This window comes from Betta splendens, chromosome 10, assembly GCF_900634795.4.
Source record: "Betta splendens chromosome 10, fBetSpl5.4, whole genome shotgun sequence".
Taxonomy (NCBI): domain Eukaryota; kingdom Metazoa; phylum Chordata; class Actinopteri; order Anabantiformes; family Osphronemidae; genus Betta; species Betta splendens.
Window position 1 is genome coordinate 10,824,862 of NC_040890.2, and position 25,063 is coordinate 10,849,924.

General features: G+C 45.5%; 4 protein-coding genes across 5 annotated transcripts; 2 read left to right on the top strand and 2 right to left on the bottom strand.

Moving 5' to 3' along the window:
- Positions 1 to 600: 600 nt before the first annotated feature.
- Positions 601 to 3,480, bottom strand: LOC129604736 (T-cell surface antigen CD2-like). 2 transcript variants are annotated; one of them, XM_055512461.1, is made up of 6 exons: positions 3,210 to 3,479; positions 2,392 to 2,709; positions 2,046 to 2,303; positions 1,824 to 1,949; positions 1,362 to 1,552; positions 602 to 1,133 (listed from the first exon to the last, which is right to left on the bottom strand). In XM_055512461.1, exons 1-5 carry the CDS (start codon positions 3,256 to 3,258, stop codon positions 1,398 to 1,400), a joined length of 906 nt encoding a protein of 301 aa, XP_055368436.1. In that variant the 5' UTR covers positions 3,259 to 3,479; the 3' UTR covers positions 602 to 1,133; positions 1,362 to 1,397. The 2 variants fall into 2 exon arrangements, with proteins under 2 accessions (XP_055368437.1, XP_055368436.1); XM_055512462.1 differs by having other exon boundaries at positions 601 to 1,552; positions 3,210 to 3,480.
- A 5,341-nt stretch (positions 3,481 to 8,821) lies between these two features.
- LOC129602885 (arylsulfatase I-like) lies at positions 8,822 to 12,899 on the bottom strand. Its single transcript, XM_055512525.1, has 2 exons — positions 10,881 to 12,899; positions 8,822 to 10,781 (listed from the first exon to the last, which is right to left on the bottom strand). The coding sequence occupies exons 1-2, from the start codon at positions 11,192 to 11,194 to the stop codon at positions 9,383 to 9,385; spliced, it is 1,713 nt and encodes a 570-aa protein (XP_055368500.1). The 5' UTR covers positions 11,195 to 12,899; the 3' UTR covers positions 8,822 to 9,382.
- Positions 12,900 to 18,748: 5,849 nt separating this feature from the next.
- Positions 18,749 to 22,733, top strand: LOC114863991 (transmembrane and coiled-coil domain-containing protein 6-like). Its single transcript, XM_029164577.3, has 12 exons — positions 18,749 to 19,783; positions 19,987 to 20,093; positions 20,164 to 20,276; positions 20,344 to 20,527; positions 20,605 to 20,709; positions 20,835 to 20,926; positions 21,011 to 21,127; positions 21,245 to 21,353; positions 21,479 to 21,659; positions 21,753 to 21,847; positions 21,944 to 22,111; positions 22,206 to 22,733. The coding sequence occupies exons 1-12, from the start codon at positions 19,570 to 19,572 to the stop codon at positions 22,326 to 22,328; spliced, it is 1,608 nt and encodes a 535-aa protein (XP_029020410.1). The 5' UTR covers positions 18,749 to 19,569; the 3' UTR covers positions 22,329 to 22,733.
- Positions 22,734 to 23,256: 523 nt separating this feature from the next.
- LOC114864005 (uncharacterized) lies at positions 23,257 to 24,946 on the top strand. Its single transcript, XM_055512366.1, has 7 exons — positions 23,257 to 23,387; positions 23,490 to 23,631; positions 23,716 to 23,826; positions 23,998 to 24,054; positions 24,142 to 24,279; positions 24,370 to 24,483; positions 24,581 to 24,946. Exons 2-7 carry the CDS (start codon positions 23,500 to 23,502, stop codon positions 24,632 to 24,634), a joined length of 606 nt encoding a protein of 201 aa, XP_055368341.1. The 5' UTR covers positions 23,257 to 23,387; positions 23,490 to 23,499; the 3' UTR covers positions 24,635 to 24,946.
- Positions 24,947 to 25,063: the final 117 nt, after the last annotated feature.

Sequence of the window (25,063 nt, forward strand, 5' to 3'; positions counted from 1 at the left end):
CCCAACTCGGGACCTCCCACTCGACTCAGCATCGATCTTTTGAAGCGAAAGTGTCGTCAAGCAGAATCTTGAGCACGTTCCAAATCGGGTGACCAATGAGAGCGAGAGGCGTCGATACGTCACGTGACTGCCGAGCGGCTTATCTGCAGTTTGAACGGACTGGTGGTTTCAATATGTCAGAGCTTTATAAACGTGGCAGGCAGACGATCTATAAGATGATAGATGATCTATAAGATAGACAGGTTTCACATTACAAATATCTGTAATGTATTTATGACAAGTTCAAAATGTAATTAAAGACTAACACTACATGTTTACAAGTCACAATTCCAATAAAAATATCTTTATTAGTCAGACATCAGTTCTGTGCAAACGGGTCTTCTCCAAAGCTGGAGAGGTGGTGAGACGGTGGTAAAAGTCGTGTTCTGTGGAAAAATAAAATAAATGTTTTTGATTTAACACAATAACAAACCTCAGTGTCATAAAAAAACAGAGTTGCAGAAGCACCAAATACAGCTCTAATAACATCGGACTACCAAATATATTTGCCACATCAAGGCTACTTATATATTATTATCCACAGAGAAACACAATTACACACATTTGATTTAATAACCTTTATTTGACAACAAAACATGAACTGTGATCCTGAACAACCACGTATAAGCGAGGGTTTGATGGTCAGTTTGCTCTGAATGCAGTTCTCACGCACAACCAGCAGATGTCGCTGTTCTGACTGTGTCATTATGGTGTTGAGCAATGTGTCGATTTCAGCACAACTGTGTCATAGTTGCTCAGTGCTTCATGAGGCTTCGATTTCGCCATCTCCAGTGTGGCAACACTGATCTAGCAGGGGACGAGTGAACGAGGTGGCGTATTTAAGCAGAGCGGAGAGGAAGGCACAGGTGAGTGGAATGAGTCAATGAGTCCAGGTTGCAGGCGGCAGAGGGGAAGATCAGGGAGGAGGTGTGGCCAGAGTCAAGGGCACGAACAGAGGGAACAAAGGGCAGGGATGGGCTGAAGACTGTAACAGTTTGTGGTTCAGAGATGAAAGTTGCTCATACTTCCTCTTCTTCTAATAAAAATGGATGCCGATCACGCCCAGTGAAACAGCTGCTACTGCTGACTCCAAACTACATATGAGCAGAGAGAGACCTGTTCAGACAACGGGAACAACGACCTGATGTTAACACAGTGACACAAAAGTCTATGTCAACGAGGACAGTTACTGAGACTCATGAACATGAAGATCATCTTCATGACGAAAAACAGTGTTTGAGTTGGTTGTTTTGACAAATAAACTATAATTAATGTTTTCTCTGTTTAAGTTTGATTCATCAGGTGTTGATTTATATTTGCACCTTTACAGGGAGATATTGACTCCTCTTTGCAGAACTTCACAGTTCAACCATCAGCACAGAGTTTTCTGGAGCGATGGCAGAGCCTTCAGTGTTGTTGGAGTTTGCTTTCTTCCAAGCAAAATACGCAGTAATGCAGATTAATAAGAGAACCACAACAGCAGCTCGTACACCACATATGAGAAGGGAGCGATCTGTTTAGAGAAACACAACAAATCACTGCAGGTTCAGACTGAGCAGCAACAGAATTAATGTTGACTAAAAAACTGGTCTTTGTATGAAGACAATGAATCTGAATAATTGATATGTAAAACCTTATATGTTTCTATGGAGACAAACTGTGACATAGCCCTGATTAACTGGGTTAGTTTCACTTACTACTGTACCATGGGACTGGAGTCTGATTGGAGGATGTGATGTTAGTGGCTGTGACACTACTTGACACTGTGATTTCAGTCTTCTTACCCTCAGTCGTGTCTGAAACTGTGGTAGGATGAGTTGTTGGTTCAACACACAGAGTGTTATTAGCTGCAAACACCCACTGTGAGATATGAGTGCCATCACATAAGGTGCAGTTAATGAAGATGAAGCCTGAGATGAAGAAACACATCAACTATCATGTTCACACTGACTATAATGAGTGATATCCACACTTCCAGCTGGATTTCTACTCATGTTCTCACTCACCACAGTCAGTGATCGTCTCTTCTCTGGAGACATTATTGACTTGATTCCTGACTGAACAGAGCAGACGTCCTGAGACGTGTTGTTTCAGAGTGATGTTGTTGGTCTCATTGTTTCCAGAGAGGAGCTCAGCATGTGTCAGTGTGTGTCCATCCAGAGTCCAGCTGTACTGAGGACTGTCCCCTCCCTCAGAGGAGCAGGACGCCCTCATCTGTCCCTCAGACAGACACTCAGAGAGCAGCAGGACGGAGCCCACAGGAGCTGCAGGAAACACACACACATCACTGATGGAGTCTGACACTGAACACGGCAGGAACCTGATTGAAAGACTGAAAGATGATGTATTTACCTTGAATGGTCAAATGTAGAGTCCGTGTCTTGTTCTTTCCTTCTGAATCATAGGTTTCAAGCTGATATTCACCACTATCATTTCTGCTCAGGTTGTTGATCCTGAATGTTCCATTACTGGGAGTAAAGAAGTATCTCTGGTCTGTCAGATTAGTTAGAATTTGATCCTTTCTCCCATCCAGTATCGTTTTGTTGTCCTTTGTCCACTGGTATCTATGTACGTCTGAGGCTCTGTCCATCAGCTGAACGTACACTGTTCCTCCTAAAGCTCCATAACACTGAGCTCCGTTCTGTCTGCCGTCACAGTTGGTTTCTACACCTGGAGATTAAATGAAAGGTGTTGTATGAAGTTGTATGATATATCATTAATATTACACTTGTTTTGGCACTTATGATTTAACAGAATGACCACGATATTGTTTTAGAAATATTAGTGCATATCACACACAGAAACAGCATCACAATAGACGTCTACAACTGGAAAAAAGTAAGTCGAATTGTAACGACCACTGTCAAAGCCACCACTGCTGTGTATCAACCATTAAGCCAATGTTTAGATTTTTTATGTCATTTAATGATTTATTACTATGTGAATATATGATAACAATTGATAAAACATTACTGCTTTGTACTGTGCCAACACAAACTGTTCTGTACCTGTATTTTCGCTCATCTGTACTGCTGTTGTGAGATGTTTCCCCACTGCGGGACTATTAAAGGTTTTCTAATTTTTATTCTTATTTTTATTCGCACAATCTAACCTAATATACATTAACTGAGATCACAAACTAAGCGGTAACACAACAAACTCCATCTCACCCTGAGAGACTCCGAGCAGCAGCAGCATCAGTCCAATTACAGCTTCCATCTTCTGTCAGCGTTCTGCCTCTAATGGCTCCTTTAACAGACATATATGTCTCAAACTGAACTGTCTGCAATGTGTCTGAAGCTAAATCTGCTTGGTCAGTCTTCAAGCAATGAGATGAACCCTTAAAGACCACATCTTCTTTTTATAAATGTTCTACTTCCGCATTTCTTAAATTTCCTTAATTAGTGTTGTTTCTTTTTAGCTCTGTTCTGTCATCAAGTGCATATGAGTCAGTTACAGACAGACATTAGTTAATGTCAGTGCGTGATTCTGACAAGAGAGAAACAGTGAAGCATCATCACTATGTCGTTGACCTTAGTGTTAGAAACTCAATCATCTCTGACAGTTAACAAACTACAGAGAAATTACAGATGTGTGAATATGATGAATATTACCTTTAATAGACAACTGTAGAGTCTGTCCATCACATTCACCACCATCTTTCCTGCTCAGGTCATGGATCCTAAATGTTCCATCACTGGAAGTAAACAGGGTCTGTTTTCTATATGATTGGACACAGGTTTTTATCTGTATCAGACAGACCTGCTCTGAACAATGACTCATTGCAATCATCAGCCTTGGACCACAATGTGTGAAAACTGAGGGTAGTGAAACAAGAGAAAGCGGTATCTGCTTCGTTTTCCCACCACTTTACAACCAGGGGCCTTCATGGTTCAGAGGAACTGAGTGAAACAGGCCAAAACATCTGAGAATGATTCTTTGATACAGTTCTAAAGGGAAATTTCCTTTTATTTGAAACAAAACAAACCAGCTCTGTTCAGATGTCACCGTCTCTTATTGTCATTGACTAATAAAAAGACATTGAACTGTTGATGTTTAGTAACAGCTGATGTGCCGTCATCTTAAACAGCTCAGATCCACTGACTGGTTTAGAGCTGGTGTCGTTTCTTCTAAAAGTTGCAGTTCTCGCTCTTCTCTGTCTCCAGAGGTGACAGTCTGTCTCCCTCCACTGGTCAAAACCTCATTAAGGCAAATAAATATCACTTCAATCACCTCTAGAAACCAGTAGAGGGAAGCATCACACCTACTACAGCTGAAAAGATTAAAGGCACAGTCCACCACAAAAACATCAGTCAAATATTAGCTGATCTAAACTAACTGACGACACGTCTAACGACTGACTCACTGATGTAAAAATAAAATGACACTAGAAAGCAGCTTAATTAATTATTTTTTTAATAATTATCATAAAAACTTAACTATTCATATCAAAGCTGTAGTGCATTCGATTTTTCTCCCCAACAGAGTAGCATATGTTACTACACTCAAGTATATTGTCTGTCTAGTAATTATATATAATCTGCACTGACATCACCAAACCATATTTATAGAGGTTTCTCTGTGTCCTGTGACACATTGTGGTCAGCTGCATCCTGTTTGCTTGAAGGTTTCAAGATAGTGGTGAAATGACTTGACCAGGTTTAAAACTTGTCAGTTAGTTCGATCTCACACATCATGTCAGGATACGTAGAAAGTCAGGCAGAGATCACCACACTGGCTAAAGCAGCAGAGACAGAGGCTGCTCTAAACTAAATGGAATAAAGTGTTTGCTTCCACACGTTGAATCACACGAACAAACACAGATCATGTCTGTTATCAGAAGAATACAACATCACAGAGGGTTCAGACCAACACAGGAAGTGAAATCAGTAACACACAGATACGTCCTGTCCTGGCAGAGCAAAGATGCTTCAACACAAATGCTCAGTCACTTTGTTCAGTCATTTACTTTTCCTGAGCTTTAAGACAATTTCAACTACAAAAACACAGAACATCTCAATTTATTTTGACAGAAAATCTCAATTTATTGATCTGAAGTGTGTGATCCTTGTTTGTTTAAGGGAATCTGTGCTGTAACACAGTCATGTTCATCATCAGTGCAGATGTGTTTTATTCACCAGTCTCCAAACAGACAAACCTCAAATAATACTAACACACATCAGTGATTAGTTTGCTGTCCACAACAAATGTAGGTAAAGGAAGTGGAATATTTCAGCCAACTGCTCGTCTCAGTTCCTTGTTCAAACTGTGTAAGACGATGACACAAGGCCTCGGTTTATGTTGCACCGTTTGTTCAACTCACTGTTTGAATCCTTCACTCAGAGAACCAAACCTCTCAAAAAGCACTAAGGAGACCGCAGTTGCATCTGGAGTCTGAAAATGGTTTGTGGAGTTTCTTGTATTACGTTTCATCCCACATTTTGAGGAAACAGTCTGAGGGAAGTGATGCAAACTGCAATTAAACCTGTCCACACATGAACCATTGACACAGCTTTTCTAAATAAAATCTTCTTTCTACTTTCTCTTACATTCTGCTTATTCCACTTCTTGTCCATTCAGCGCATTACAACATATTATATTAACCACGTGTGAAGATATTTGGATTTCCTCATATAAAATTATACAGTATGTACATTTTATTTACATTAAAAGTTAAAATGCAATTACTTTATCACACATATTTAGGTGATAGAACAATAATTCATATTTAGTTTTAAACACACGGAGTGTGTTCGTATCAGAAGCTCATTAATGTTAATACAGATACACAGTGATACAGCTCAATGCATTAGACGACATGTTTCGTTTACAATGACTTGACTATTTATCTCTCTTTGACCTTTGACCTGAGCACCTGTTGCTGCTGGTTCCTGGAGACTTTCATTAACCACCAGCCTCATGGTAGATGTTTGAACTCAATAAGAGTATACAGTTGTGCGTTTTTGCTTTCTCGCTGCTGCAAAAAAGAAAAGAAAGTTTTGCTCTTAAAATAGAAAGCGAAAGACCTTTAGACCAAATACGCTGTCATTAATATTAGGGTTCTCAGGAATGCATGTCTTACCTGACATCTTACAACAAATGCAGATAATTAGCAGAATCACCAGCAGTAGAAACGTTGCACAAGCAATGACCAGTATGAGGATCAGCATGAACTGTGAGTCTAAAGACAAAAGACCACAACAGTAACCATACAGTAGGCTGTATAATTATGAAATATTATAAAATTTTGAAAAATTAATAACTGTTATAACACTTGCTTTAATTGAAGCAGCAGTGAGGATTCAGGTGAAAGAAGGAAATAAAAACTTAAAGAACACTGACAGTGATATGAGAATAATTAGAAGAGGATCAGCTGGAGCATGTGTTTGCTACCAGCAGCTCACTACGCTACAAGTGTCACAAAACAAAAACGTGCAAACCTCACAATGTAAAGAGAAAAACAGGATAAAAAGGAGAGAAACTGTCTGTTAAACCACAAGTTCCTGTCGACCACACCTTCCAGCTCCTCGTGGTGGAGTAATGTTTGATTTACGCTCACGTGGTGTAACTCGTACTTGCCTTGAACGTGCAGATGAACCGTGGTGTTTCGCTGGAGGACCCCATTGTGATCGTAGATATCAAATCTGTATTGGCCCGTGTCGTTCTTGGTCAGGTTTGTGAGCTTCAGCGTCCCGTTGCTGATGAAAAACTCGGCATTGTCCCTGTGCATCTTCACCGCTTCCTTTTTCATGGTGAAAACCTTGGTGGACCCCATGTTCATCTTACAGTGCACCATGTGGCCACTAACGTTGGACATCACCTGGATGTACACAGACCCTCCAGACGTAGCATTGCACGAGGTGGTGCCCCGGGTAGCATCGCAGTTAGTGTCCAACACTGGAAAAAGAGCTGAGGAGGACACGTGGACAGAAATGAGTTTCATGTTAATTAATGAGCTAAATATCGTCTTCGCAGAATGTGGAAAACTTACCATGAATTCCTCCCGCTAACATCACCACAAGTATCAGGACGCGCTCCATCCTTGTTTTACCTCTAGGAGAAAAATAAAAGTAAAACCCCAAAGAACCCCTGCACTAAATCAGCAGTGAACTGACAGGAAACAGTGAATTGATGGGTGGTTACAGGAAATCTGAACGGCGTGGATTTTTTTTTTCACTCTGTGTTGAAATCAGTTATGAAATCATGTTAACGCGGCCGCCGACATGATGCGAGGGGACTTTCAACATGTCAGTATTGCCTCGACAGTTGGAATGTTTGTAGTTTCTTTGTTGCCATGTTGTTCAACTGTGTGGAACTGGAAGTGAGAGAAGCAGCACGGCCCAGAAACACGCAATGTCCTCACGGTCTGCAATAACCAAATACAACACTCTGCACCGCAACCCGCACCTGAGTGTAAACGCCTTTCCTACGCTGCTGTTTAAAGAAAACGGGAGGAGAATAAATTTTAAGATTTGGCTTCAGAGTTGAAGTGAACCCATTGTGTCTTCTGTCATAGGAGGAGATGGTCTCACTAATATGACGAACTGGTCTGTCACATTCATTTTTATGCACAGCCTACATATGCATGCATATACAAGCTCAGGCTGCTGCAGCTGCTGCCACTTCTGGCATGAACGCATTAGTTACGTAAGTTTTGACTGCAAAAAACTGTAAATAACGTTTCTGGCACACGTAGTGTTAAATATCCCGTCACGTGTCAGAGCCTATAAATGTCTTATTAGTTACTCTGTAAATGTACACTTGTGTCTATAAATAACCCAGGGCCACCACTTAGAAGAGAAAAGGGCACGAGAAGCACAAGCATCTGCACCTGCTTGACGTGGTTTCGTTATTTCTAACAAGAGTTTAAAAAAGAGTTTAAAAAACATCGACGCGAATCTATACGCGTCAGAATACGGGGCTGATGTTTGTGTTGCAGGATTTATTATTGTCCCCTTGTGTTTCTGAATCCATCCTCCTATATGTAGATTTTAACTGAAGTTACGTAACATCTCGCAGAAGCTGAGCCTTCGCGTCTTTAATTCATTCTTTAAGCGCAGCATCAGCACAGGAGCCGCCGTTCACCGCCGCCTGGTCCGCCGTTTACCGGACTTACGAATACACGGGACGTGTCGGAGATGAGCCGAACCGAACCCACCGTGCTTGTAACACGTGCACGCGGAAGCAGCGGTGCGCGCCCCCGCGATGAGGCTGGATTCATCACCGCAGCGCATCTGTCTCTGGCCGTTTTACTGTCTTAATGTTTTATCGCTCTCACAACAGGCCGCATCGTAATCTGTGCAGCTGTGACCGGGATCCGTCTGAGGTTCGCGACGCACGGGCTCACAATAAATCGTTATATAAGAGCAGCTATCGCAAAATCACAGTAGCTCCTTACTGGCGTTAATATAGGCTAACATCAATTATAACACATTAATTACTGATATTTGTGTCCGATAAAAACGTGTTTCCTTCAATGGGAAATGTTAAAGTGTAAACGAGCCACTTACCGCCTGTGAAGCACCACCTCCAGCTGCACCAACGCCGAACTGGAGACACTGTTGGTCAAACGTGCGTCACAACGCAAAGTGCGTAAAGGAGCGCGGCTTAGAAAGTAAAGTTCGCGGTTGGCGGATCACTTCTTTTTCATTTCTCTCACGACATGTTGCAGAAAACGCACACAACTGTGTGGAGAAGGCAATACCTCACAATACTGGACTATACTGTAAATAACGTGTACTGTATTACCAGGAAATGGCAGTAGACCACGAGCCCCCTCCCTCCACTATTCTGTCTCTGCTTTGTTTTACCTTAAAAACTTCAGTCTGTTTTTATAAAAGAGTCAGTGCGAATATGAGAAACACAAAATGACAACAGGCATTAAAGCTGTTAATGATCCCTGTAATTACGCTTTTACCTATTTCAAACATCGACATGTTTCCTCCATTTAGGAAAAAATAAATAGGAAGATGTGAGAACGGAAATGTCACATTAATACAGAGGTAGACATTTTGTATATTAGTCATGGTTATGGTTGCAGATCATTTTTCCTTGTCACAAACAGTGATTGTGACCTTTTAAAACAGCCCAACCTGAGCAGGGTGTTTAGAACAAGACGCTTCCATACAGTACTTTAGTCTTTACATTAGAACCAGCTCACACTTCTCTAGGTTATAGGTAAAGAACAGTACAACACACAGTACAACACACAGTACAACACAGTACTTCTGCAGGAAAACACTATATGCCACTAGAATGAAGCCTGCTCTTTGGGAAACAGACAAGCAGACACATCCTGAATGTAGACTTTGCTGAATCTTTCTCTCCATCACTCAGCTGGTCTTTAAATCCTGTTGGACATGATCCTCGTGTTAAGTCTCCTAAAAAACAAGCTGCTTTTGTAAAGCTTAAGCTTTGTCTTCCAGTTCTTGTTCTTTCTCCGGTGAACGCGGTCCCAGTTGTCCTCCTCCTCGTCTCCCACCCAGGGCACCCAGGCGCCCCCGTTCAGGTGCGGGTCGGCCCGCGGGTCCTCCGACGGGTACCTCACCGGCACCGCGGTGCGGTTGTAGTACACCAGCCGGGCCAAGAGCTCTTTGACGACGTCCGGCCTCTGCTCAGAGAGGTCGTAGCGCTCGTACGGGTCCCCGGAGATGTTGAAAAGCCACAGGGACCTCCGGGGCGCCGTGTGGCGCTCCAGCTGCCACCATTCCGCGGGGAAGCCCGGCAGCACCTGCGGCGGGATCCAGTCTCCGTACCCGGGGTCTCCCGTCAGGAGTTTCCAGTCTCCGGCTCGGATGGAGGCCTGGACGGCTGTGTTCCAGATGCCGTGGCCTTTCTGCAGGGAGCCGCTGCGTGCGTGGTTGTAGAGGGGGTCGATGTTGTGCAGGATCTCCAGCCTGGGGGACTCTTTGCCCTCGCTGATGGCTCCCCACACGTTATAGCCGTCCACCCCCTTCGTCAGGGACTCGTTGCCGCCCGCCAGTCCCACCAGTGTGGGGTACCAGTCAGTGATGTGCACCAGGGCTTTACTCACGCGCCTCTTCTTCCTCAACAGGGGGCTGTGGACGAAGCCGACGCCTCGGACGCCGCCTTCCCAGTAGGTGCCTTTGCGTCCTCGCAGCGGCCAGTTGTTGCCGCCGGACAGCGGCTGGCCGCCGTTGTCGGTGGAGAAGACGATGACGCTGTTCTGGTAGAAGCCGTACTTGCGCAGGGCGTAGGTCACGTTGTGGACCGCCTCGTCCACCGTGGAGACCATGGCGGCGTATTTCCTGCGCGCCACGTTGTTGAGCCCGCGGTACGGGCGCATGTACTCGCGCGGCGACTGCAGCGGCGTGTGGACGGCCTGGAAGGAGAGGAAGATGAAGAGCGGCTGGGCGCGCGGGTCGTGGGAGGCCAGGATCTTGCGGACGCGCTGCGTGTACAGGTGGGTGCAGTATTTGCCCCTGTGGCCCCAGGCCACCGACTCGCCCTCGTGCAGGTCGAAGCCGCACAGGCCGGGCCCGTCGCAGGAGTCGTAGGTGTAGTAGTTCACGCTGCCCGTCAGCGAGCCGAAGTAGGTGTCGAAGCCGCGGCGCGTGGGCAGGCACTGCTTCTTGTAGAAGCCCAGGTGCCACTTGCCGACCATGTGGGTGGAGTAGCCCAGCTCCTGCAGCCTCTGGGGCAGCGTGACGTGGTGGAAGGGCAGGCAGTTGGGCTGGCGGGGCCGGATGATGGAGTGCTGCAGGCCGGTGTGGATCTGGTACCTGCACACGCGACGAGTGAGACGTCCTCATCATCATTATCATCATCATCAGCATCAGCATCAGCATCACGGGGCAAACGTTTATTCTGCTGGAGCCTACCTGCCGGTGATGAGCTGGCTGCGGGACGGGGTGCAGATGGGCTGGATGTAGTAGTTCTCCAGCTTGACCCCATCGGCGGCCAGCTTGTCCAGCGTGGGCGTCCTGATGTCCGAGCTGTGGTAGCCGATGTCGTTGAACCCCTGGTCGTCGGTCAGGAAGAAGATGATGTGGGGAGGCCGCGGGGCGGGGGCCCTGCCGCCCAACGCTTGACCCGGGTCCTTTTCCACCTGATTAGGACCCATCAGGTCCCACGTCAGGTAGCCAAGACTGAGCAGGCTCATCATGGAGAATCCGGTGAGAGCGGCCGTTGCCATGGCTCTGGTGACGCGCTGATACGTCCAACTATGGTCCAATCTTTGGTTTGTGTGTCACCAAATCATCATGCCACAGCAGACTCTCTCTGTCAGAAACGCAGCCGGGCCGTCGGACGCGCTGCTCCGGTCTCACACATCCATCCTGCCCGCGGTCTCCAACCCGTCTGAGCCTCCGATGCGAGCGTCTCACTTTCCCCAGTGGTCCTTCAGCTCCGCCCCTCCGCCTCGCTGCAATAACAGCAGCCCCGCCGCACAAACACACACAGGAATGTTTCACTACATCCAGGTGTTGACGGTGAGTTTACTCTTACATTACTGATACAGTCGCTCTGCAGTACTTGCAAATCTGCTGCGAATGTCGGCATTCGCGTCACTTAGCGCATAAAACATGAAAGCAGCCCACCGCGGCCCCTCCCGTCCACTCGGCCCGGTTCAAGGTAGTCTGCTCTCAATGGAGCGCACTGACGACTTCACAAATTACTAGAAAGCGAGGGAAAACATTCCCACCTGACCTGGTTCAGCTGCAGGCGACAGAGGCTCTACAGAGAGCGCCTCCATGAGAGAGCACGCCCCGCGCGAGGGGGGCCGGGGCCCCGGGGCGGCCGTGGGGCCCCGCGGACAGTCACAGACCCTGTTCCCCACTCCGCTCCGCACAAACGCCCTCTTTTTATTCCTGCAGTTTTACGGGGCCTGCAGACGCTGACGCTGATAACGTCTCCAACCAGGCGTCAAAGAACCACTTTCTAAGTCATCCATCCGGACAACAGAACGCGGCAGGGCTGAGCCGCCGGTCTGCCGCCCTTCATCTTCATCCCTCGCTCGCTTGCGCCGCGTCAGAATGGATCTTTCAGGTTAAAAGCTTAGGGTCACTGAAGTGAAACACAGTCAGCACACAAAGGAGTGGGGAAACATGCTGGACGGTAAAACAACACGCCTGCAAATATTAGGCTGCGGTTGGTTTCAGTCAAAGGACGCGTGAGCCTCCCGGAGAAGGGGATGTTTGCCCAAGATCCAAACCATCTTTGGAGCAGAGCTACGGGTTTGAGGTGAAGCCAGGAGGGAGCGAGGAGAGAAGATGATTGAGTGCACCTGATGTTGAACACACTCACGTTTGTTTATGTAGCTTTCCTAGAGGGAGCAGCCTGAACAGCTGAAGAGTTGAGCAATCACGCTCGAATCAAGCTATCGCATGTGTGTGTGTGTGTGTGTGTGTGTGTGTGTGTGTGTGTGTGTGTGTGTGTGTGTGTGTGTGTGTGTGTGTGTGTGTGTGTGTGTGTGTGTGTGTGTGTGTTTTTCCAGGAATGTCAGCAACGACAACATCACCACTACAGACAAACGGACACACGCAGCTTCTAACACGTGTCCATATCAGAAGTCACATCAGCTAATCCTGATTTAAATTGTCATGCGTAATTCACTGTTTATTGACTAGGAAATGGTTTGGTGACAGTATTTATGGAGACAGTCGCCTTACGATACACCACAGGCAGCGCTTTCATTGAGCCCTAAATGTTCAGCTGAGACCAAACTCGGTCAGAGGAGGTTATTTTCACTTATTTGTTTGTCCTAATTTATCTCCGGCTGCCGTCCAACGTCAAAATGAGAGATATGAAAATACGTGAGCATTCTTCAAGCTGCAGCGGTCCCGCTCCAGGAATAGCAGGACTCAGTGAGCGGTGGTCTTGTCAGGCGCGGTCAGGGTTAATTAAAGCACTCACGCTGCGCCGCTGTTGACCCAGATGTGATCAGTGGAACTTCAAGCCTGATTGCGGATCACATTCTCAGACTGATCTCCTCGCCGTTTATTGCTCCCTCCTGCTGTTCTCAAACACAAATGTTTTAAGGTGCGTCTTTTGAGTCGTTTGCTTTACTATGACAAATGTCACAACTTGAGATCGACCTCGTTGGGACAATGTCAGAGCTGTATTTCAGCTTTAAACATCTGTGCTGTGTTTGTCGGTTGTTTATTGCCTCATAATTCATCTCATTGCTCCTGCAGTGGAGGATGTGAGCACAGGAGCGTTGTAAGCGCAACAAAGCTTCCCTGTTTTGCTGTTTAATTAAAAACAGAGTGCAGCTCAATGCAAGAGTCAATTACTTCAGAGTCGAGGGACTAGATGCAGTGACCTTCCACACACACACACACACACACACACACACACACACACACACACACACACACACACACACACACACACACACACACACACACACACACACACACCTCATTTTCACTTTCCAAGCATGTGCTCGGCCTCTTTTGTGAGGAGCTATGAAGTGAGATGGAATGAAATAATGAACTGGAAGGGAAGCGGCGGCTGGAGGGCTGCTGCTGCTGCTGCTGCTGCTGCTGCCCCTGTGTCGGTCGGATCCAGATGTTGGCTTTGGCTAAAAGCAGAGGTGCTGTGATTGAACGCGTCTGCTCCCCCTCGCCGTGAACACTACCCCCTTTCTAATCAGGGCGTCCCTGCCGGTAAACCTGCGCCCCCCCCCCCCAACCCCAATGTTTTAATCTGACTATTACTGGATGGAGGTTTTCATTCTTCCTGTACTCCAACCCCAGCCAAAACCCTGCCTCAGAAGAGCTGTATTCAGCTTGTCGCCCCAGCACCGCATACAGAAGTACCTTTGTTTCAGGGTTGTTCAGCAAGTTCCTTCTCATCTGTTTCATCTTTTCACCATCACTTCATCTAATGAGGGATAATTTAGGGCGAAGAATGCTTGTCTTTCTCTCCTGGTTTAAGCCTGACAGACTGACACTGAGTCATATGATGTCAAGGTTGCATAGGTTGGACTCGATTACCGACCATTACACCCATAGAATGTGTTTCATTCTCTAAAAACCACATGCGCCGAGCCCAGATTCATTTTTATGATCCTCCAGCAAAGCCACCTGAATCATTACCTGAATTCACATTAAATGAGCATGAGTACATATTATATAGCTCCCAAAGTGGCAGCTCTGACACATTAAAGGAATAACAAATCCCACCGGCTGTATTTGGGGGTGAGTACCTGCCAGTGGGCACAGGTGTGAGCTGCTGAACATGTGGAATGTGGAACAGAGTGTCATTTACAAGAGCAACCTGTGTAAATCAGCATCAAAAAGGAATGTTCAGGCCTGTATATGCTTCGTTTTTGCTCCTCCAGTACTTATTCTCTTGAAACCGAATAAATCCAATGCAAATCAGGACGTTTATTCTTTAGAATCAATAGATTACACATCTCATATTACAAAGAGTTTTCTCCTACATAAACCCTTGGTGGTCTGTCCACTGGCAGCCTGAGAATAAGCAGCTGAGTCAGCCTCATAACCAGACGCTGATGCCAGTGGTGTGTACAGTATGTGAGTGTTTGGGGCCGTGTGAGATGGTGAAATCGAGCGCTGGCGTTGAGTGTGGACTACACACTGCTTTCCTTGCCTGGTTCAGCCTCATGAATGGAGCTCTTTCAGTCGTTCTGCTCCTGCTGACCCTCTGCTTACCCAATACCACGCTCCAGTTTGACCCAAGGCCGCACCACCAGCTCTCCCGGTCATATACATTGGCAACTAGTTGTGCCCAGAGACCGTTAGCTTCCTCCCAACCAGGCAGGAATAGAGATTTTATCCAAATAGGCATGATGGAGAGATTGACCTCCATGGTAGATCTGGAAAAGATTCTCCTGTGCAGCTGATTGAATAGTTTATGTGTGGCTCTTTGATTGGTGGATGTTTTCTATCATGAAGAGACTGAACAAGAGGTCGGAGTCAAGAAACCTCAAGCTATAAGAGACACTGGAGAAATGGTAGGAAGAGGAGATTTATTTTAGGTCTTACATGGTGATTCTGGTTTATTTTTGTTTTCCAGTATGAGTCAGTGGTTTATCCTTTGGTTTTTCACATTTAATGTCTGCACACAGTCTTGACATCTGGATATAATACAAACCATGTGCCACATATAAAAAGACACACAAACACCACAATGAATGACACACGTCAATGTTCACATGTACAGTATTTTCTATTTGCACTCACATACATATACACATACACATCTAACGTTGCTGTAGAATATTAAGTGCTTATTTACACATACAAGTAACTAAAATAAATTAAAAACCATGAACAAACATCTGTAAAAATATTTATTTAATGTTAATTTGGAGGAAATTATGCATTTTGCTCATTTACGCAATGCTTCCTTCGTGGCTGCTAAGCGGAACTCTACCTCCCATCGTGCATTGCGGAGGGACACAGAACTACATCCTGAGTTCAAAGGTTAACTTTCCAACATGCGTGTTGTAGTTGACTTCCTGCCGCTCTGAAGACCATGTGTACACACTGAATATGAAAATACTTTCGTTCGTTACTGTTGTGTGTTTGTTTATCCGCTTCTTCGTGTGCCGGAAATGTCTGCGAGCGCTTCAGAGCACGAGCTGATCCAGCTGATCCACGGCCATTTGAAGGAGCATGGGTTCCAGTCGGCGGCAGAGGAGCTCCGGAGGCTCAGCCCACAGGTCACTGCTCATCCGAATGTCACAGCCTCATCATGACTGTTAGCAGCAGCAGCAACAGCAGCAGCTGTGTGCGTCCATGGGTCACGTTCATGATTAGGACATCAACAGCTCTGTTACCTGCTGCCTCACAAAGTCCTGACAACTCCTAAATGTTCTTCAGTTTTTTAAATAATAGTACTGCAGTAGTGTTTATATAACTCTATAAACTATTGTTACTGTATGAAATGTATATTATGTATTCTCATGCATGTAAAAATGTTTTCTAATCACTAGCCTGCGTTTTTTGAGTCACATTTACCAGCTAGAGTACAAAAATCCCATCACAAACTCTGCTTTTCTGAGTCACAACACCATCATCAAATGTACATATATATGTTACTGTACCTAGTAAACAGTCTAATCTATGTGTTTCTAATGTTTAGGTTTGCTTTGTTTTTGCAGGGGGAGTCTAAAATATCAACATCACTATTAGAAATCTACAATTCCTGGTTAAAGTAAGTACATTTCTCAGGCTTTTCAAGATATCACACACATTCTTAGGATGTCTTCAGCTGCAAAGTGGTGCAAGCAAATACAAATTGTTTGTATTTATGACAGAGACTCTAAAAAGAAACGACGGTCTGACTCCGTTAAACACTCCAGCTCCAAATCAGAGCAAAAAGCAACAGCTTCAAAAGCTTCTCCTGCTGGTAAAGGTCACACCAGCATTCATCATAAATGTTGTCTAGCAGCGAATTGGAATATTTCATTGCTCATTCTGTAAATGTTTTCTTTTCCAGGCAAACTGAAGAAAAAGAAGGATAAACCTGTAAAAAAAAACAAAAACACAAAAAAAGGTGAGTTTGTTTGTTTGTTATTAGAGTTATGACTGTCTTTAATTTGAGTAAGCAGGCTGTTTAAATGCATTGCTTTATAGTCTGTACAAGCAAAGAAGAAATCTGCCAAAAATGTCATCAAGGCAAAGAAATCCCCAAAGAAAGCTGCAGCAACTTCTGGTGGGGATGATTCAGACTCTGACAGTAGTCTGGATGTGGAGAAATGGAAGAAACGTGTCTTAGAGATGACAGGTTGGTGCATGTGTGTGTGTGTGTGGTAGAAAACAAAGGGGTCATTTAGTGCATCGCCCATTTGCAAGTACGTAAAATGAAATGGCAATGAGCTAAAGCTGATGTTTCTAGTGAGTGGATGCTAGTCAAGCAGGGCGCTGCATGTACGAGGAGATACTGACGAGGTATAAGGTGAGAGAGAAGATGTGCCCACCACGGGAAACAGTGATTTCATATGAGCAGAGCTGTGTACTGTAGTGTTTTCTTTGAAGCATCATGTTTGTTCTGTGCCTTCACTGTGTTTACTCTGTCCACAGACGATGACATAACCAAGATGGAAATTATCAATGCTCTAGACTTGTCTGCACCACAGCCCCAGAAAAAGAGAGTGAGAAAGCCACGAGCTAAGCCTCCTGGAGGGACTGATGGACAAAACAAAAAGGGAGCTGTGACAAGGACACCTGCAAAGATTATTACACCCAAGAAGAGCAGTCCAAAAAAGGCTGTGAGCTTGTCTGCCTCTCAGAGCCAGGAGAACGATGTCACCACTGTGGAAGACACGCCAGCTACACCTACGCCTGCTGTGTCACCTTTGAAACACACAGGAGCCAAAGAGAAAAAGAAGTCTGTGACTCCCAGCAAAGAAAACGCTGATGAGACAACATCCGAGCCCAAGAAGAAGCACAAGAAGAAAGCTAGTGAGGACAAAGCTTCTGAGGATGGTGCAGATGGAAAAGAAAAAGACACTGAAGACAAGAAGGAAAATATAGATGTCTCAGAACAAGGGTTAAGTGATAAACCTCTGAAAGAGAAGAAGACAAAGAAAAACAGCAGTAAGAGCGAGACAGGAGAAGAAATGATGGAGCAAAACAGCCATGGAAGTGCTGAGAATGAGCTGCCAGAGCCAACAGCAAGTGGAAAGGAAGCACAGAAGAAGAAACAGGGGGAAATTAATAGTCAGGGAAGTTCTGAGGAGGTAGTTGAAGAAATAAAAGTAAAGAAGAAGAAAAAAAAGAAGGCTGAAAAAACAGAAAATCCAGAAGACAATGTTATAGAAGAGCAAGAAAATTCAGAGCAAGTGACAGAAGGTGAAGACAAACAAAACACTGAGCAGATAACTGAAAAGAAACCAAAGAAAAAGAAGAAGAAAGCTGATAATGAGGAAATGTCAGAACAAAGTAAAGAAGAAAGTGTTGCAGAAAAAAAGGCAAAGAAGAAGAGAGTTGATAGTGAGGAAACACCTAAACATGTTGAAGTGGAGAAAGAAACGAATGAAGAAGAGCGGATGGAGAGAGTTGATGATGTGTCTAATAATAAAGTGGAAGAGGAGACAGGAAAAAATACTGCAGAAAAGAAAGCAAAGAAGAAGAAGAGAGCTGAACCTGAAGAACACGTTGAGGAGGAGGCAGAAAATAAAATAAAGAAGAAACGGGAGAAAAGGAATCACGATGAGAAGCATTCAGAACTGGTAGTTGAAGAAAAGAAAAGAAAGAAAAAACAAAGAGAAAGTTGAACATAATGGGGAAATATCAGATCGGCCCGTTGAAGAGAAGGAAATCACACAAAGACCAGAGAACAGTGACATAGAGGAGAACCCTGACCAAAACAATAAGGTGAAAAAGAAAAGGAAGAAGGACCTGAATTCAGCCGATGCAGAGCCAACACTACCAGCCACCCCTGAGACTCTAGATCCTCCAACAGAGAAGAAGAAAAGTGGGTCTCTCAAGCGTCATGGCACATTTTGATTTGTTTTCTGTATTGACTTCATTATTTCTCATTCTCAGAGAAAATCAAGTTGAAATCAGTGAAGGACCTGCAGTGTTTGACCCATACACCTTAGTGTATCACCAAGTGGAAAAAAAGCAAGGTATCACAGAACTCTTTAATCACATACTATGCTAGTTGTTGTCTTTGTGGTCATGATGCTTAAAGAGCTGCTGTATTTGTATGTTTCTTCACAGAGGAACAACCACAGAGCACGGATTAGGTGAAGACGTGTGAGTCTTCATCCTTGTTCAGAACCAAACATTGAGGTCAACATATTCTGTCCGTCCTACATCTAATCATAGTTTGATGGTTAGAAGCATCAACTAGAAAGAAAGACTGAAGTTCTGGATAAGTTTGCCACTGAGCCTGACTTTCACCTTTGGCTTTGAAGAAAGACTGACTTTTTATTTTAGTACCTTTTAATGGGGGGGTTCAGTTTTTCATGTCACGTGTGGCACACCATGTATTTTATACTGAAACTTTTATATGTACATGTTAATTGCTGTTGCAAGGAGTTATAAAATAATTTATGTGTTCTCAAATTGAAATCAGGACACATTGCCAATTTAACAATTTCATATGATTATATGTTCAAAATGCCTCTTTTAGCCACAAATTCTCAGGAATGTCTTTGAGTTTAGTGGTGATTAAATAAAATGAATCATGATTAGTAAGGTAATTATCAAATCATTTGGTTTGAACATTTATGTAATTATCAAATGTAACTATGTATTTTCAATACTTTTTACTATTGCCAGATGTATAGTAACCTGTACAAAACACGGATTGTGTGGAGAAAGAACTGTTTGGTATTAATTTTGCAATCTGTTTTTAAAGTTTGGGATAAATATTGTGTTATTTTGGGAAGCACGTTTTTACCTGTTTTTACATTTTTTTAGCTTTTCTATGTGCTTGTACATTGCGCATTTCATGCCAATTAAACCATAGTTTTTTAACAGTGCTCGTCTGGCTGTGTTGTATGAATGGGACGGACTCAGCCGGTGGGTGAAACGGGCTGTTCCACCAGCGTCCGCCAGGCGGCGCTGCAGCCGCTGGCTCGGGTCAATGCGGACGCAGAAGAAGACGTTTCCTACCTGGTGCCGAAGCTGCAGGAGAGGCTACAGACACGCTGCAGCTGACACAAGTGAACGCTGGAGACCTAACGGAACCACTGACCCAACAAGAAACATGTGGAGGCTGAACAAAGTTCGCCACAAATCTGGACGGCAAGGCGACAGCTTGGAGGAGCTGCGATTAAAACGGAGGGAGCACGAACGAGGTCAGATTGTAGCTAGTGTTGAAATAGTTTGATGGTGAAGATGATAATTTAAAGCTTCACAAGTAGTAGTAAGACGTGTGTGATCAAATATGCTCAGAGGTTCTTTTTGTTTTGCACCTATATAAAACAGTGGTCTTTACATCTGCATATCAGATCATCTCTACGCGCAGATAAATGAAGTCATGCGGTGTTTGTTACTGCAGCTCTGAGACAGGCCCGCAGAGACAGACAGCTGGTGAGCAGGAGACTGCTGCTGACTGAGGATGAGGACCAGGCAGAGGTCACCATGGACACCGCCTCAGAGGGACAGGTGAGACACATCCGGGGCGGAATCGTGTGTGGGTCCACGAGCATCTGAAGATGTCCCCTCAATTCCTCAGGGAGTCGTTGACGTGTTCCACAAAATCCACCACAGCGGACCGGACAGAGAGGCCCACATGAAAGTTCTGAGTAAAGCTCTCCGGGACCCCTCGGCGCAGCTCACCTTCATTAAGTAAGACAGCTGCATTGGGTCAGTGTATCATGGCTGTGTATCTGTGCCTAACGCTGCTTCTTTACAGATTGGAGAACAGCATGCACCTGCTGGTCGGCCTCCTCACGGGCTCTGACGCCCGCTGCCGTCTGCAGGCAGCTCGGTGTCTTCACGAGCTGTCTCGCTCTCCCCACAGGGACGTGGCCCCAGCCTGTCTCCCCGCCACGTCCTACCTGCTCACCTACCTGTCTGGCCAGAGCACCAGGTTCACAGTGAGAACTCTCTCGTGCCACGTGACACGTTCCCACCGGTTTGTGCAGAACATGCTGAGCTTGTTTTGTGTGTTTAGGAACTGTGTCTCTACACGCTGGGCAACCTGTGCCCAGACAGTGAGGTGGTACAACAGAAACTCCTGGCCCAGGGAATCATACCAGCTTTGGCCAGTTGTATGGAGGTAAATAAACAAAAGCCATTGGAGCGAGGTCACTGGAATGGCTTTACTGCTTTACTGTCATTATGCTAGTGAATCATGGTCAGATTATTTATCCAGGAATCAACTTGTTGTTTATGCATATACAGATCCAGAGACATAATCCAGCGGTGGTGGAAGCAGTGGGATTCACACTCTCTCAGCTCCTCCAGACAAACGATGCAGCAGTGAAAGTAATCCCGTAAGCTCTCTAACAGCGCACAAGAACCTCTCTCATCTGTTTCCTCTGCACCACACTTACTTGTGTCTCCCTCTCTGTCCACAGGACGGTGCTGGCCTCCAGCTTACCTGCACAGCTGTTATCAGTCCTGGCCCCTGATCCAAACTTTGCCCTGGCGCCTGCCATTGAGAGCGCGTGGTGTCTGCACTACCTCACAAGCAGGTGAAAGTTGTAGCATATTCTCAGGAAGTCATCAACATTTTTTAACATTTATAATTTCCTAACCAGAAGAATAATGATCCTAATGCCAATAATGATGCATCTTTATGTTATTTGAAGCTCTCGGGATAATAAAGAACTTCTGTCTCGTGGGGCCCTGTTGCAGTGCAGTTCCTTGTTAGTGTCACTAGGTGGTGCTGAAGGAAACAAAGAGGAAGGATTAGAGCTGGTAAGGAAAGGAATTAGTGGGAACATCTTTGTTTTTTGTTTACCTACTGTAAAATACTTGTGTGCATCACATGTGAAACTAACCAGCATTGAAGTGATGGTAGGTTTTCATGTGTTCATCTTCAGCTCGTCTGTCCTCTGCTGCGCTGTGTGGGAAACCTCCTGTGCTGCTGCCCAGTGGAGGAGCTGAACACTGCGGTGGCGGATCCCCAGCTTGTTATTTGTCTGTGTGCGCTTCTTCAGAACTACCTGCAGACACAGCCGGCTTTGGCCAGAGAGAGCGCCTGGGTCCTCAACAACCTCACAGGTTTGACCAGTCTTAACTAAACGCTTTATAACTTATTTTCTCTTATTGAGTTTTACCCTCCTGTGTTGCCTTTAACATCTCTCTTTGTTCCAGCTCACTCCAACACTTTCTGCTCCGCTCTGTTAACTTTTAACCTGGTCTCCGGAATGATCCATCTTCTGCCTTTCTCTCAAGGCATTAATACACTGGTCAGTGCATATTAAAGCCACAGTCGTTCATTTGTCACACGCCCCTGCAGTGTCTCACTCCCATCTCGCTGGCCTGTGCCTCCTGGTTGTCTTCAGATCCTCAGGGTCCTTGCAAACATCGCTCACAAGAAGAAGGACTTCTGCGTGCAGCTGGCCCAGCTCGGCCTACTGTCCGCACTGTGTGCCACGCTGAAAATGGCCGACCAAGAAATGGTGACCCTGAGCCTGGACGTCCTCTTCATGCTCGTAGTTAGCGCTCCACAGGTAAACGAGGAGCACATGACTCCAAACCAGCTGGCGATGAGCGCTTGCTAAACTGCTGCGTTTTCCTGGATCACGATGTGTGTCTTCATTTCAGGTGGCCGAAGAGTTTGTGCAGCAGGGTGGAGTTTCACTGCTAGAAGCCATTCAGTACAACAGTGAAGGAGAGATGAGAGGAAGAGCAACCTACCTCCTAGAGCATCACCTGCTGTCCCAGTAAGGAGACTTCACCCTAAAGACTTGTGAAGACTTCAGTTTTCTCTGTTGAATTTGGACTCATTTAAAAACAACAGACAAATCCTATGAAACAACACATCAAGATAACACTCACACAGCTTCACAGAACATCCTGAAGCACCGACACCACTGGATTTGTTTACATTTTGTGAGGTTTTAATTATGTATCTTACTGACAGCATCTCTAATTTTATATTTAAAGTCATTTTTACAGAATCGTGTAAACATGGTAATATGTATTTAATAAACTTCAACATTGTTATTAGCAAAGGGACTTTGATGAGGGTGCTGAAAACCAATGGTAGGTTTATCATGACCGATTATGAAATATGTGTAAATTTATTATAATATAATGCAGTTAATTAAAAATTTTTCAACAAGAGAATAATATGTGTGTATTTTATAATGCAGGTGTCTGGTGCTGAAAATGAATCTGTGGCCTTTTAGACGTTTATGACTTCTTTTTGCTTCTTAGGTTTACAGAATTTTGAATTCCTAAAATCCCTTCTCCATATTCTGAGGCGGTGCTGGAGTCGCGTGAACAAGCAAATTAATACAAACATTCCAGATAATGAGAGCGTGTGACTGTGTTGCTGGACCACTGTCAGAGGTTCTTTAGCGGCAAAAAAAAGAGCCCAGATAACAATGGAGTGAGTTCAGCCACAGCTCTAATTAGGACGCATACACGTGATGAGCGTCTCCCTGGTAACAAGGAAATATTGTTGATATGACAGGAAAAGTTTACATTTGTGTCCAGGATCATTAGAAATCAAGAGTGCATTTGAATCTTTAAATCTTGATGAAATCAGAGCTTGTTTTTGACTCCATGTAGTCGACTCCGGATTTCCACACAGATCTCAGTGTTTGAGCGTGGACCGAGTGGACGCGGTTCCGAGACAACAGCCCCAGTCACTGTTTACGGCCACAGCCCCTCCTCTTATTAAAAAAAGAGAGAAGCGCTCAAATTTCCTGACTTCCTCTGTGGAGCAGACGTCCTCCCTTCGTCCTGCCGCTCCTCGTACGCCTCTCTGCACAACACAGGGTGGGTCGTGTCCCCGGTCCAATCCAGACTTCCCGTCCTAAACCGAAGCGGACCCGCGGCAGACGCTGACCTGCGGCGTGCGATTCTCCTTCTCCCCCTCAGTTCACTGGCAATGGAGGGCGCAGAGCCAGCGGCTGGTGGCGCAACAACAGGAAGACGCGGGGACCCGGGGGCGGACGACGCGGTGCTGATGTCCAGCAAGCCGCTGCACCGCTTCGTGCAGAGGGAGCCCGGGAGCCTCGGGGTAACGCGCATGCGGAGCCGCGGCGGACGCTAACGCGCACGTGCCAGCACGTCCGCCTCACGCGCCGTCTGTTCCGCTCCGCAGATCGTCCTGGTCGTGTGCGGCTGTGCGGAGATCCTGATGGGATTCCACCTGGCCGCCGAACCGCTCGTGAGCTCCTATAAGCTCTACATCCCAATCTGGGAGGGAGCACTGGTACGCCGGCCGTGCGTCGTTACCATGGCAACGCTTGTTCTATAAGTCTCTCTTTCGAGGCTGCACTCGTCCTGGCCAAACGTCAGACTTCATAGGAATAGTTTGACGTTTGGAGGAGGTCTGGGGGTTCGTTTAAGTAAGTGAGATGCTTGTCTGTTGTTTGTCTTTAAGTTTCTTATCAGTGGGAACCTGTCGATCTACACTGAGAGACAGCCATCCAAGAAGATGGTGAGGACATTGAATGCTCCAGTGCTGTTACACCTCACTGCCTCTGTATTAATTCATGTAATTAATCAGCTGTTCACTGTTTCCCAGGTGACCGTGACTTTGTCCATGTATTTGGTCTCCTTCTTTGGGGTCCTCGTCTCCTTCAGCTACAGGGTGATCTGCTTCAGTTACCTCCACCACACCTCCCCATGGCGGCAGGGCGAAGAGTGGCTCTTCTACCAAACCGTGAGTCACGCCGCACGTTTCCTGACAGCGTCGATGTCACAACACTGTCAGGCCACGACCAACCGCCACGTCCACTCCCCGCTGCTTTAGAACCAGCTCGTCGCCGTCGAGAGCGTGCTGTTCGTCACCTCCGTGTGCGTGGGCGTGATTCTCATCTTCCTGAGCTGCGTTGCCCGTTTGGCACTAAGATCCACAAGGACCCAGGTACAATGCGTTTGGCTCCATGTCGGTTTCATACTCAGATCAGAAATGTTTGTTAATTAACTTCATTAGCTGAGTCTGTGATCATTTATCTCAACAGGTCATTGTCCATTGCGTCCCAGCGGCACCACAGAGCGAAACCACTACAGACTGAATCAGCGTTCAAAATATCATTCTGTAACGTCTAACACTTATTTTCCTGGATGTTACTCAGCTACTAAAACCTACTTAAATCAACAAACACGCGCCACGTTCAGGATAATTCTACTTGTGTCTACACATGAACGGTGATATAGATCTGCTGTACATATACTGTGAATGTGTAGAAGACGTGTTTGGGCATAGACACGTTTAGCTTTGGTTATTTGCTTAGTGAATATGATTATTATGAAACAAATTTCATGTAAAAAAAAAAAATGGGTTGAGTTTTTCCTAGAATAAATGCGGAAGTAGTTCAGGAACCGGACCCGATGTGTTGACACAGTCTATTCCTCCCATGCTTTGATTTTCAGCCAGTCTTTTAAATAAGTCTGTTTACACCATCTACTCCGTTCAGTGAATTTTGTGTGTCAGTTGTCACAAA

What these genes read in the sequence shown, in the direction of transcription:
- LOC129604736 (XM_055512462.1), bottom strand. Translation starts at nt 3,258, where the DNA reads ATGGAAGCTGTAATTGGACTGATGCTGCTGCTGCTCGGAGTCTCTCAG. An exon ending in TCTACATTTGACCATTCAAG is followed by an intron (nt 2,304 to 2,391) that starts GTAAATACATCA and finishes TGTTTCCTGCAG; the next exon opens with CTCCTGTGGGCTCCGTCCTG. An exon ending in AGAGACGATCACTGACTGTG is followed by an intron (nt 1,950 to 2,045) that starts GTGAGTGAGAAC and finishes TCTTCATCTCAG; the next exon opens with GCTTCATCTTCATTAACTGC.
- LOC129602885 (XM_055512525.1), bottom strand. Translation starts at nt 11,194, where the DNA reads ATGGCAACGGCCGCTCTCACCGGATTCTCCATGATGAGCCTGCTCAGT. An exon ending in AGCCAGCTCATCACCGGCAG is followed by an intron (nt 10,782 to 10,880) that starts GTAGGCTCCAGC and finishes TCGCGTGTGCAG; the next exon opens with GTACCAGATCCACACCGGCC.
- LOC114863991 (XM_029164577.3), top strand. Translation starts at nt 19,570, where the DNA reads ATGCGGACGCAGAAGAAGACGTTTCCTACCTGGTGCCGAAGCTGCAGG. An exon ending in GCAGCAGTGAAAGTAATCCC is followed by an intron (nt 20,927 to 21,010) that starts GTAAGCTCTCTA and finishes CTCTGTCCACAG; the next exon opens with GACGGTGCTGGCCTCCAGCT. An exon ending in CTCAAGGCATTAATACACTG is followed by an intron (nt 21,848 to 21,943) that starts GTCAGTGCATAT and finishes GGTTGTCTTCAG; the next exon opens with ATCCTCAGGGTCCTTGCAAA.
- LOC114864005 (XM_055512366.1), top strand. Translation starts at nt 23,500, where the DNA reads ATGGAGGGCGCAGAGCCAGCGGCTGGTGGCGCAACAACAGGAAGACGC. An exon ending in GGGAGCCCGGGAGCCTCGGG is followed by an intron (nt 23,632 to 23,715) that starts GTAACGCGCATG and finishes TCCGCTCCGCAG; the next exon opens with ATCGTCCTGGTCGTGTGCGG. An exon ending in TAAGATCCACAAGGACCCAG is followed by an intron (nt 24,484 to 24,580) that starts GTACAATGCGTT and finishes TTATCTCAACAG; the next exon opens with GTCATTGTCCATTGCGTCCC.